This window comes from Micromys minutus (assembly GCF_963924665.1).
Source record: "Micromys minutus genome assembly, chromosome: 31".
NCBI lineage: Eukaryota > Metazoa > Chordata > Mammalia > Rodentia > Muridae > Micromys > Micromys minutus.
Window position 1 is genome coordinate 12,436,327 of NC_137966.1, and position 12,849 is coordinate 12,449,175.

General features: G+C 51.2%; 1 protein-coding gene across 1 annotated transcript in view; it reads right to left on the reverse strand.

Annotated features, from left to right (window-relative positions):
• The window catches only part of STK10 (serine/threonine kinase 10), a gene marked incomplete at its 5' end in the record, with an annotated part of 87,770 nt that overhangs the window by 34,700 nt on the left and 40,221 nt on the right, over positions 1-12,849 (reverse strand). Inside the window, 2 exons of the mRNA XM_080942529.1 lie at positions 6,760-6,909; positions 10,079-10,127. Of these exons, the coding sequence (XP_080798655.1) occupies positions 6,760-6,909; positions 10,079-10,127 (199 nt within the window). The remainder of the gene's footprint in view (positions 1-6,759; positions 6,910-10,078; positions 10,128-12,849) is intronic.

The window sequence follows — 12,849 nt, forward strand, 5'->3', positions numbered from 1 at the left end:
CAAGAAGGGGCCCAGTGTGGAGGGTGAGGTAGCTTCTCCCAGCAGCCCAGGACCTCAGGCTTTCCATGGACATTCATTGGGGTGACTTGTTCTGGAGTTCATGAGTCTCTTGAGAGGGTGGGTGTCCATCTTGAATTAAGTTTCAAGGCATCTTTACCAGCCTCTTTTCATAAAAGTATGATTCTGTTTCTCTATTTTAGAATAAGTTAGAAACGGGGCAGCGGGTTCAAGGGACTCTCCCTGATAGACTGGAACTTCTGTAGAGATGCCTTTTGTTCTGCTCTCAGCGCTAACCCTGACAACACTCCTGGCGCAGGAAACCCAACCAGTTAGTTGGGGGAATATTTTCATAGTCACAGCTAAGGGAGCACAGTCGCAGCTAAGGGAACACAACCACCTTTAAGGGAGCACAGTCACAGCTAAAAGAGTATGGAGACTCTGCTGAAAAGTCTTTGCTCACACGCCCAGCCCCACCGCATGGCTTGGCTTTCCATAGTTTTGGTCAACTCTGGTCTAGCACCATTGCATAGGATGATCTAGAAGAAAGTCATAAATCTTAAATAACACCCATGATGGTATAGTATCACAGTTCTATCTTACATGTCTACCTTAGAAACTAAACTTTGCCACTAGTATGATGTATGGTTACTATGTAGAGGGTTCTGAACCACCAATACTGTCAGGTGCCCACTGTGGGCCTTGGACTGTGTCCCTCTGGACGCTTGCCCTTCTATTTTACATGTATGAGTGATTGACTGCATGTATGTATGTGTATGTATGTGCACACCTGGTGCCTATGGAGAAGGGGACCCTCAGGGACTAGGAGTTACTGGCGTCTGGGAACCCGCCAAGTGGATACTGAGAATGGAATCAGTCTTCTGCAAGAGTAGTAAATGTTTAACCACTGAGCCATCTCTCCTGCCCCACATTCTCTATTACATTTTATTATTTTTATCTTCATGTGTGTGTGGGGGGGAGGGCAAGTATCATAGTCTGCATGTGGAGGTCAGAGGACAACCTTGCAGAAGTCAGTTCTCTCCTTCCCACCCTGGGGATAGAGCTCAGGTCACCGTGATAGGAAGGCAGCAGGTGCCCCACTGTGTGCTGTCAGCAGTAGCCCTAGTCCTGGCTACAGCTGTCTACGCATTTATAATACAGACAGATGCTTCCAGAATCAACATGCAGAAGAATGGCAAACTGGAAGCCGCTAAACTCACCCCGGGAGCTCAGAGGCAAGTGGTTAAGTTACGCAGCTCCTCGGCTATGAAGTAGCATGCAGCCCCCAAAAAGGAACAAGGCTGTGTCTGGATGGACCTGACCAGGAGTGTACCTGTAACACTCGGAGACACACAGCACATGTAACAGCATCCCAGCTGCATCTAAAAACCAGCCTCTGTATACTCCATGAACCAGCCTCCTCAAACTCAGCTGTGCCCCAAAGCTCACCCCCCACCCCGATACGGTCGGCTCCTCAGATGTGGGGTATTGGTGGGGACAGAGCATAGAGGCCCTTGATCTATTTATTCTTTTTTCTTTACACAATTTTATTCTTTAAGGTATTCACACCTCCCCCTCTTATGTAAAACACAGGATGTGGTAAAGGAAAACTTTGCAATCTGCTGAGGGGCGTACATGCTGAGACAAGGGTGAGCTAAATGAGACCCCACGACCCAGCAACTCCCAACAGGAGGCTCCAGGAGCCAGAGGCTGGCACACTCCTGGAATGGCTGGCTGGCAACGTGGCACAACACACTTAATGCCCAGCCCAGAGCTTCTTCGGGTAACCTGTTTTGCATGTGCATGAAATAACGGTGCACATGATTGACACTTGAGGATATGGGGAAATGGGCAGATATGGTTTGATGTTAAAAGGCAGATGAGAACACTCTGTGCTCCACAGAGAGACAAAACCTTCAAGTTATCTGAGGATCTTCCAGAAGTCCAGTGAGGAAGGTGGGGAGGGAGTAGGGGTTAGTAGGGGGAGCGCCGAGGGGAGCCAGGGAGCTAGGGAGGATGGATGAGTAGGGTGGGGTAGGGGGAGCTGGGAGGACCAGGAGGGAAAAGGGATGAGGGTGAGTTCACAGTGGAGCCTTTGTTTTCAGGCAAGGATAGTAACTGACTGACTCGAAATCAAATCGACTTTAAATGTTCTTCTAAGAAACAGCAAAGAGCTGAGGGGACGTTACAACAGCCACACAGTCTGATCAGGTCACCCCGAAAATGTGTGTGCTTCTTGTATTTCTGTTAAAAATAAAATATACACACATATTTAAAACGAGAGTCTAGAGGCCAGGGTTACAGTTGACTGAAAGTGCTTCCCTCTACCCAGCATACTCTGGGCTTGAGCCCCTGCACCACACAAAAATAAAAGTGAACAAAATACATAGATACTAGTTGTCCCTGGTTTCATACATGCATCTCTGAGGTCCCTACCAATGGTGTAAAAAGGGATACCTTGAGGTTTATGCACGCGCACGGACTCCACCCTGCCCTGGCCCCATCTCTTTCTTAGAGACCTCACTACATGGCCCTGGTTGGCCTATAACTTTCTATGTAGACCGAGCTAACCTCTAACTCTGCCTGGGATTAATGGCAAGTACAACTACTCCCAGACACTTAAAGTACCTTTTATATATGTATGAATAGATATCTTTTCTTGAGGATAAAAACATTTCCTGCACAAACTCAAGTTGAAATGTTTGAAGATACATGACAAGTTCTTTTCCTATGCCCCCAGGTGATCAACACAGGCACAAGACACAGCCGCTTCCCCTGGGAAGCCAGGTAGGGATGAGGGTGCCTCCATAAGGACCTGGCTCAGTCACCTGAAACCCGAAGGCTCTCACTGCATACCATAGTGAGAACTGTCCCAACCAAAACTATACAACAGTAGCCAGGTCCCTCATGGGTCCACCAGAAAGGCTGTGACCTGCTGGACCTGTTGGAGGGTGGAGGTGAAGGCTCCAGCCCTCCCCAGGGGTCACCTTCCTCGGATCCCTGATAGGGTAGCAGCGGCCCGTAGCCCAGCTGGACTTATTAGCAGGAGGCTTCTCCTAATTACAGGATGATCTGCCCTCCCTGAGGGAGTCACAGCAGCAACCATGCTGGGCTGGGCGGGGACAGGATGCTAACGTGATCAGACACACTACTCCACTCTTCCGGGCCTCAGTTCTCTCAAGCCCTTGTTATCCAGTCGCGAATGTGGAAGGACTACCCTTACCAAGACAAGCTTTCTATTTATTTTCTGCAGGTTTGCGGCAACCATATATGACCTATTAACAAAGTCAGTTTGCTCAGCTCTCCCCACCCCGTAATTTGCTGCCTCTTCTCGCTGCATTTATTTATTGCTTCTCTTCTCCCCTCATCACCCCAAACCTCAACTGCAAAAGCAATATTCTGAGCAGGCTTCCTGCGCCGCCCCCCTCATCCCTACAAGATTCTCAGAGGCTGAAAACAATGATTTGTTTCTCTGGCTGAATCCCCTCTTCTTTTGAAGAGGCCATCTTGCCCACCGCACTAACACGGAAAGGAAGGAGGACTTCCGCTTTGAGCCCCGCCCCCTTTCACAAGCCAGAGCCCTACAAGCTGGGCCAATCACAGCATGCACTTCTTGCTGGCAGATACCAGTCAGCTGAGCCAGGCGGAGCCAATCAGAGGCCTTCGCTTGCATTACTGCCACAGCCCCCAATGGTTTCTAGTGTATCTTGCAGGTGATTTAGGAAACATACAACTAGATCTCGTCAGAATCTCCTAAGACTGGGGTTCCCTAGAAAGGAACCCTAGCAGTGCTCTGTGTGGCTCTAACCAACCAAAGACTCCTAGCTGCCTCTTGTTCCCATGTTGGTTCTAAGAGACGAGCATTAGCTGACTGAACACACAGGAGATGGGGTTTGTTCGTGACAAGCCTCCAGGAGTCTACAAGAGTGGAGTGGCTTGCAAGTCAGCTCTGCAGCCAGATGATTTGGTCTGAACCCCAGCTGCTCCTCTTGCTAGCTGTGTAATACTGGGTGAAAGAATTAACCTCTCTAGGCTACAGAGTCCTCCTCTGCAAAATGCAGTCGGTGGCCTTTGAGGCTGAAGTGAGCTCCCAGGTATTTTCAACGCTGGCCCACTGCGCAGCGGGGGCTGTACCAACTGACTACAATTCAGCTGTTATTCGTGTCAGTCCAAAACATCAACCCTGCTCTGGGGAGAGGGGGTGTTGGAGACCGTACTGGCTGGTTTTGTGTCAACCTGACACAGCTGGAGTTATCACAGAGAAAGGAGCCTCAGTTGGGGAAATGTCTCCATGAGATCCAGCTGTTAGGCATTTTCTCAACTAGTGATCAAGGGGATAGGGTCAGCCCATTGTGGGTGGAGCCATCCCTGGGCTGGTAGACCTGGGTTCTATAACAAAGCAGGCTGAGCAAGCCAGGGGAAGCAAGCCAGTATGTGACATCCCTCCATGGCCTCTGCATCAGCTCCTGCTTCCTGACCTGCTTGAGTTCCAGTCCTGACTTCCTTTGGTGATGAACAGCGATATGGAAGTGTAAGCTGAATAAACCCTTTCCTCCCCAACTTGCTTCTTGGTCATGATATCCTGTGCAGGAATAGAAACCCTGACAAAGACAGAGACCATGTGCCGGCTGGTTATATGACAACTTGATACAAGCTAGAAAGGAAGGAACCACAGTTGAGAAAATGCCCCCATAAGACCTGGATATATGGGTGGGAGTGATTCCCTTTGCCCCTCGCCCTCACCATCGGCTGCAGTTGGGGGAGCTGGTGTTGCAGGAGAACAGGCCCTGCCCCTCACCTGGACAGCACAAAAGGGCTGGCCCCGTGGGCATGAGGTAGGGAGAGATGGCCCCACCATACATCTGCTGTGAGGTAGGGTGGGCAGGCGGAGGGGAGAGTCCAGCTGAGTCTGTCGGCCATGCTCAGCCTGGTCTCTAACCATGCGGACTCTTCCCGAGGTCAGCCAGGACGGGGCCACACGTGTGCAGGGTGAAATGCTTCATTAAGTCACCCCTGGTAAGGAGGCAGCTACTCTGAGTGAGGTAAACCAAGCCCAAACTGGGTAGGAAAGCTGACTCTTCTGGGGCAATGCAGACCCTTTATAGTTCCAGAGGCCACCCCCTGCCAATAACCCTAGTGTCCTAAGGCTGCAGATTTTCTTTCTGTGCAAACACAATCCAACTATCAGTCCAGATCGGGGCAGCTGGAGCATTTCCAGGCTTGACAATGGAGGGAGCTTCAGAGGAAGGACACCCAAGACAGCAGCAAATGCTCATCACAAGGCAGGAACAGGTGCCTACTACCCACCCAGCATGACACAGCTGTCATGCCCATTATAATCTTCCAGTAGGACCCACTGGTATATCTGTACTGCTAATAAGAAATCACTAACACTGGATTGGATCACATGACAGAAGAGGCAGGATCTGAACCGGGCTCGTCTGAGTCTGGCGCCCCCCACTTTACAGCTCTGCTATTCTTCTCTCATGGGACATGGGTACAGATGTCATCTCCTACACCCTTGCCTGGGAGAAAGCATTGCTAAGCAATTCTCTCAGGAAGCTCTGAGTTGTATAGAGAGATGAGGGTAGTCAGAAGGGGGCCTGACAATTCCAAGTCTGGGCAGACCCCGGCTCCGTTCTTGCTTGCTGTGTGTCCCGGGGCTGGTCCTGGTCCTCTCTGAGCCCTCTGCCAAATGCTGCAGAGCACATCTCTGACTGACTGCCTTTCTGCCTCCACCCTCACATTAACCCCGAAGTTCTCATGGAGGCTTTACGGGACAGCTTCTTGTTTGTCCCTAAAAACAGGGCATCCACTGGAGGAAGTACGGTTAAGCATGGGGGATGCTGCGGTGAGCTGGTATCAGACACTATCAGTAGAACTGAATGCTATCAAGTGCGTCGGAACCAGGGTGCCACCCCCTGCTGCTCGAACTGCTCTACCCTCCTGAGGCCAGCAGTCACTAGGATGCACACACAAGCACTGGGGGGCACCCTGGACCAATGTGGTGGACGTGTCCACGTAAAGAAGCTGGAGGTACTTCCTGGCTCTCTCCTGACGCCCTCCTGTGCTTGTGGATTGTCTAATAGGCATGTTCTGTCCATCAAACGTCAGAATTACAGGCACGTTGCTTAATGGTTCTGAAAGAAAGACGAGAGGCTCTCAGAGCCCACGCCTCTGGCGATTGGCACTGGGAAACAGTGGGAGGAGAGCGTACACATGTGGTGGTTAGCTAGAATCTTACAAAAAATACAAAGGAAAAGGAGATAAAAAAAAATCAATTTGGATACTCAGTTTTCCTTTGATCACACTCATGGGTGTATCTGGGTTCGAGCAATTGTACACTGAAAATATTCAGGAGGGAAAAAACAAGATGGCTCAGTGGGTCAAAGTGCTTAGACAGAGGATTTCTCACACTGGAGTCTGTCAAACTGGAAGCTCGGAACAGGTTCTGCCCTCACGGGCTGTTGTGTATTCCACATGGTGCTGGCCAACACCCCTGGCCTCTACTCACAAGATCCAAGCAACACCTTCACCCCCAGTTGTCCCCATGCTGACAAATGCCCCAACCCTGGTTGAAAAGCACTAGAGAAGCTTGCGGTCCAAAGATGCTGGGAGAACTGTTGGTACCTTGGAGGCTGTAGGGGTAGCTGAGTGTGTGTGGACCCCACACTCACTTCCAGGCACAGGTCCCGCCCCCTTCAGCTGCACCAGCCAGGACACCTGCACACAGACGCACCTTGCCCCTCGAGCCCTTCTTACCCAGCCTGATGTCCCCCTCAAGGGTCATAAGCACGTTGCCGGCTTTCAGGTCGCGGTGGATGATCCTCTTGCCATGTAGGAAGTGGAGAGCCTCTAACATCTGGCGGCATACGACCTGAATCTGGGGCTCGGTGAGGCCTCGATCCAGCTCTGGAAAAGAGGAACGCTGTTGTCACTGACTAGTCCTCGAGGGGCCAACACCAGACCATTTCCTGTTTGACACCGATACCCTACACAGTGCCTGTCGGCATGCAGCCCAATCCTGTCCCCACAATACAGCCACAGGGCCGACAGAGCTGTTCTCCCTGGGGCACAGATGTGGCCACCAAGGCTCAGAGGACTGCTTGCCGAAGGTCACTCTAGAGATTCAAGGCTTCAGAGTTCAGGTTCACAAATCGCCCACTGAGATGCAGGGCGCCTGTGGCAGGGTTCGGAGTGCCTTGGTCCATTTTGCTGTGGTTACTGGTACAGAAAGGGTTCCTGGTTTTATAGGCTGATAGTGCCAACAGCATGGCATCACCCACAAGGTCCTCGTGCTATCCCACATGGTGAGATAGCAAGTGTGCTAAAGGGTCACTGATATCACCATGGAGTCTGCTTCACGACCTCATCTAACTCTAATTTCCTCCCAGAGACACACCTGCACACTGTTTGTGGGTGAACCTGAGGGCTAGGTTTACAGCACGTGAGCTTTCGGGGGGGGGGGCACACTCAACTACAACACAATGAACGGTTCTCATGGGTTAGGGTCACGGCTTGGTGCTGGGGGCAGAGTGATGCTTAGGACTGGGTGGGGGACAGGACAGGGATGTGCACAGACAGGCCAGGACACACAGCAAAGCCCGTCTAAATGAATGAGCCCCAGAAGTAGAGTGCTTGACCCCAGAGCACAGGCAGCCCAGGTCACAGATCCAGCAGAGACAAAGGCTTGGCAGCAGCACCGGGAAACATAGCCGGGGACCAGAGAGTCACTGGGTCACCGAGAGCCTTCTAGAAGCTAGCTGGGGACTCTCTCCAACCATATAGTGTTTATTTGGAGGCACAGCCCTCCTCTGAGGTCAAGATTAGTAGACCTGAGCAGGTGGGGACAGGAAAGCATTCTCGAAGAGGAAAAGGCTATGCGGAGGGAAGACACAGAATGGAGAGACACCTAGTCGGGGCCCAATGGAACAGGGCTGTGTGTCTGTCCTGTGGCGGCTGCATGCAACTGGAAATTCAATATGAAATCCAATAGGAAGTGCATCTGGGTAGCCAGAATTGCAACTGAAGTTTGCTCTTAAAAGCGTCCCTCTAGGGGCTGCAGATGTGGTGCACGAATGTAATTCCAGCTTGGAAGGGGAGGTAGAAACAGGAGCATCAGAAGATCAAGGTCTTCCTCAGCCCCACAAGAGTTAGGAGGCCAGCACACATGCACTCCACCTATACGTGCACACACATGCACAAGAATAAACAAGAGATACTCTTTTCAGATCTATAACCAAAGATTAATGATACATCTTGGGCAGGCACTAATCACAAAGCATTCTGGTTTGGGGTAAGGCTTCATGTTGTCCTCCAGTGGCTCACAGTCTGGCCTCTAGTGTGGGAGTGTGCAGGTGATGGAGTCTTTAAGAGGTGGGAACTCAGTCTAGGTCATTAGATAAAGAGCCCCACCCTCAGAGGAAATAAGCCTGATCTCAGATAGTTCTTGCAGGAGCCAGAAGTTATTAAAAAAAAAAAAAAAAAAAAAAAAAGCAAGAGACAGGCCACGGACATACACACTTTATAATCCCAGCACTCCCAAGGCAGAGGCAGGAGGATGTCTGTGAGTTTAAAGCAAACCTGGTCTACATAGTGAGTTCTAGGCCAGTTACACAATAGTGAGACCCTGTCTTAACAGACAGACAGACAGATAGATGATAGAAAAATGGATATAGATAGATTGATAGGTAGGTAGGTAGGTAGATAGATAGAGGATAGTTAGATAGATAGACAGATAGATATAGATGGTAGATTGATAGGTAGGTAGGTAGGTAGATAGATAGATAGATAGATAGATAGATAGATAGATAGATAGATAGATAGATAGACAGACAGACAGACAGATAGGTAGGTAGGTAGGTAGGTAGATAGATAGGTAGATAGATAGTTAGACGTGTAGAACAAGCAAATCTACCCCTTAAGCTCTCTGACTTCCTGTCTTACCACTTTGCACGTTCTCTCCCATTATAACACCTGCCATCATAAGGCCCTTAGAAGCCACCCCATGGTGAACACTCAGCTTCCAAAACAAAGCTTTACAAGCCTTGGTTCTTTAAAAGTACCCAGCCTCTGGTATTTGGTTGGAGCAATAGGGAGAGGCTAAGACACAGTATTTTCTTAGCATTGGTATCAACCACTCTTTGCCAAGGACATCGAGACCTGATCACCCTCCCTCTGAGATTTACAGAATGGGTGGGCGCTAATGAATGAGTCCCTGAAAGCCCCAGTATGGAGTTGCTGCGAGATCACCGTCTCTTCCCTAACAAACAGGCTAACGATGTTGCGGGGGCTCATTTATTCTCACACAAGTGGGCTCCTGGTGTTGTCTTTTCTCTGTTTCTCCCACTCGTGCGTTTCCTTCTGCTTTCTGTGTAGGATAATTGCCAGGTACCTGTGTCTTGCTTTTGGACTCCCCAGCCTCAGAACCATGAGCCAAATCTACTATCTGATCTTTTTAACTCATCCAGCTGCAAGTGTTCTGTGATAGCAGCAGCGATGGGCTAAGACACTTTATGTCTCATTCAGTGCCATGTGAAGGGCATCACGGTCAAGAGGGCTCAAAGGGGGGAGCACCTGATATAAGGACACAGGTGTCTTGAACAGGAAGTGCCAGTCGTCCAGTGAAAGAGGCCAGCATTCTCTCCATACCCCGCAAAAAGCAAGGGAGGGTGTCTTAGTTAAGGTTTCCATTGCTGTGAAGAGATACCATGACCAAGGCAACTCTTATGAAGGACAGCATTTAATTGGGGCTGGCTTACAGTTTCAGAGGATCAGTCCATTATTGTCACAGTGGGAAACATCATGATGCTGAAGAAGGAGCTGAGAGTTCTACATCCTGATCTAAAGGCAGCCAGGAGGAGGGTCTCTTCTTCACTGGGCGGAGCTTGAGCACTAGGAGCCCTCAAAGCCTGCCTAGATGGTGACACACTTCCTCCAACAAGGCCACACCTCCTAATAATAGTGCCACTTCCCATGGGTCCAGCATATTCAAACCACCAGAGAGGGACTAGTCAGAGTGGGCAAGAAGTATGATCCAGAGCTCAGGGTAAGCCCTGCATCCTCAGCAGCTAAGACTTACCCAGCATAATGGCATCCACAGCTCCCCCAGGGCAGAACTCAATCATGATCTGTAGGAAACACAAATCAGAACAATGAGCGGAAGCCATACCATGCACTTCAGTGCCTGCTCCATCCGCCCCTCCTGCTGGGGGCATCTCCATCTGCCCATTTCCTCCCTTCCATCCTCAAATCCACAGAGCCTCCTATAAGCAGGATCATTCCAGAAAAGAAAGAAACTAAGTTGCCACAAAACCTGAAGCTTCAGACAAGGCTTCTACCCAGGCCCAGTGCCCCACGTGCTCCTCTAGCCTGCCCAGAGTTAACCCTGTGTCCTATGTTCTAAGTCCTAGAGCCTCAGAACCTATGTACCAAGTCCAGGGTAGCCATACCTCACAGAACTCTGTGCCAATGCCACGTGCCAGAGCCCTGCTGCAGCTGACTCGGAGTGAGCATGTGTGGGGTAGTGAGGGGGAGATAGGGCGTACGAGGAGCTAAGCTCATATGGACAGCCAGAGGCCCAGAAGGTATGTCCTACCAAGGTCATGTAGATTGGTGGCAGATCCTAGACTGGAGAGCAGGTTTTCTGATACCCAGTACATTTGGCCAGCCAGGCAGCCAACACACAGGCCCAAACCACACACCCAACAGGTGATATGTCTGAGAAAAACCAGCAGCAGCTAGTACAAGGAACCAAAGAATAATGCACCCCTAATTTCTTCCTGGAGCACTCTCATCCCTGCTCCTCCTGGAGCACTCTCATCCCTGCTCCTCCTGGAGCACTCTCATCCCTACTCCTCCTGGAGCACTCTCATCCCTACTCCTCCTGGAGCACTCTCATCCCTACTCCTCCTGGAGCACTCTCATCCCTACTCCTCCTGGAGCACTCTCATCCTGCTCCTCCTGGAGCACTCTCATCCCTGCTCCTTCTGGAGCACTCTCATCCCTGTTCCTTCTGGAGCACTCTCATCCCTGTTCCTTCTGGAGCACTCTCATCCCTGTTCCTTCTGGAGCACTCTCATCCCTACTCCTCCTGGAGCACTCTCATCCTACTCCTCCTGGAGCACTCTCATCCTGCTCCTCCTGGAGCACTCTCATCCTGCTCCTCCTGGAGCACTCTCATCCTGCTCCTCCTGGAGCACTCTCATTCCTGCTCCTCCTGGAGCACTCTCATCCCTGCTCCTCCTGGAATAATCTCATCCCTGCTCCTCCTGGAGCACTCTCATCCTGCTCCTCCTGGAGCACTCTCATTCCTGCTCCTCCTGGAATAATCTCATCCCTGCTCCTCCTGGAGCACTCTAGGCAGATCATTGTCATCTGCCCTGAGTGGCGACACCAGCATCATGAATACTCTAGAGCTACCTTCCAGCTTCCAGCTCCAGTCCCTTGATACAACTCAGCAGGGGCAGAGCCAGCACCATGGGCTGACAAAAAGCTGGGACTCAGCAAACAACAGGAAGGACACATTCAGCCATGACACCAGCTTTCCAGTGCAATGGGAGAAAGCACTGTAGGGCTAGGGTGGGTCCTCAGTCTTACCTTCTAGGGCAGCGGTTCTCAATTATTCTAATGCTGCAATGCATGTCCTGTTGATTCCCCGACCACGAAATTATCGCTACTTCACCACTGTAATTTTGCTGTTATAAATTTTAATGTAAATATCTGTGTTTTCCGACAATCTTAGGTGACACTTGTGAAAGGGTATTTCAACCCCTCAAAGGGTCACGACTGTGAGCTAACGGTCTAGAGGCTTCTGGGTGATATCAAGATGAAGACAGAATGAGAACGGCTTTAGAGGCAGCCATCGCTGGTCCCACACCCCGGCCCACATCTCAAAGGTACCTTCAACCATCTGGACTCTGCTCAGCTCTAAAGGGAACTGCTGTGGTTCTTGCCCACAACTGTGGCCAACCACGGGATTGTACTGAGAGATGAGCCATGCTGGGAAACTCAAGGTACATAGGGCTGGACTGCATCAAACAGTAAGCAGGCCTGGATGCCCAGAGAGACTGTGATCTGGGCCAGCAGCAAGAGAGGTACCAGGTTTTAGGAGGAGCGGACAGTCTTGACCTGCCAGCCCCACCACATGCCATAAGAAAGTTGCTATGGAGAAAGGGCACTTGTCTGCTTGCACACTACTACCAACAGGAAGGGAGGGTATGGCCCTGAGACAGCTAGGTCACCCTGCCTGTTCGTCAACAGCTTCCCTGAGACTTCTCTTTAATCTGACAATAACCCCTCAAGGAAGTATCCATCTGTAGAACCCATAGAACAGGGAAGGAAAACCAGCATTGATCACCCTCCCATCACCCACCCTCCTATCACCCACCCTCCTATCACCCACCCTCCTATCACCCACCCTCCCATCACCCACCCTCCCATCACCCACCCTCCCATCACCCACCCTCCCATCACTCACCCACCCATCACCCACCCTCCCATCACTCACCCACCCATCACCCACCCTCCCATCACTCACCCTCCCATCACTCACCCTCCCATCACCCACCCTCCCATCACTCACCCTCCCATCACCCACCCATCCATCACCCACCCTCCCATCACCCACCCATCACCCACCCTCCCATCACCCACCCTCCCATCACCCACCCATCCATCACCCACCCTCCCATCACCCACCCATCACCCACCCATCCATCACCCACCCTCCCATCACCCACCCATCACCCACCCACCCATCACTCACCCTCCCATCACCCACCCTCCCATCACCCACCCTCCCATCACTCACCCTCCCATCAAGTGCTGTCCTTCTGGGCATCAGAGAGCTGC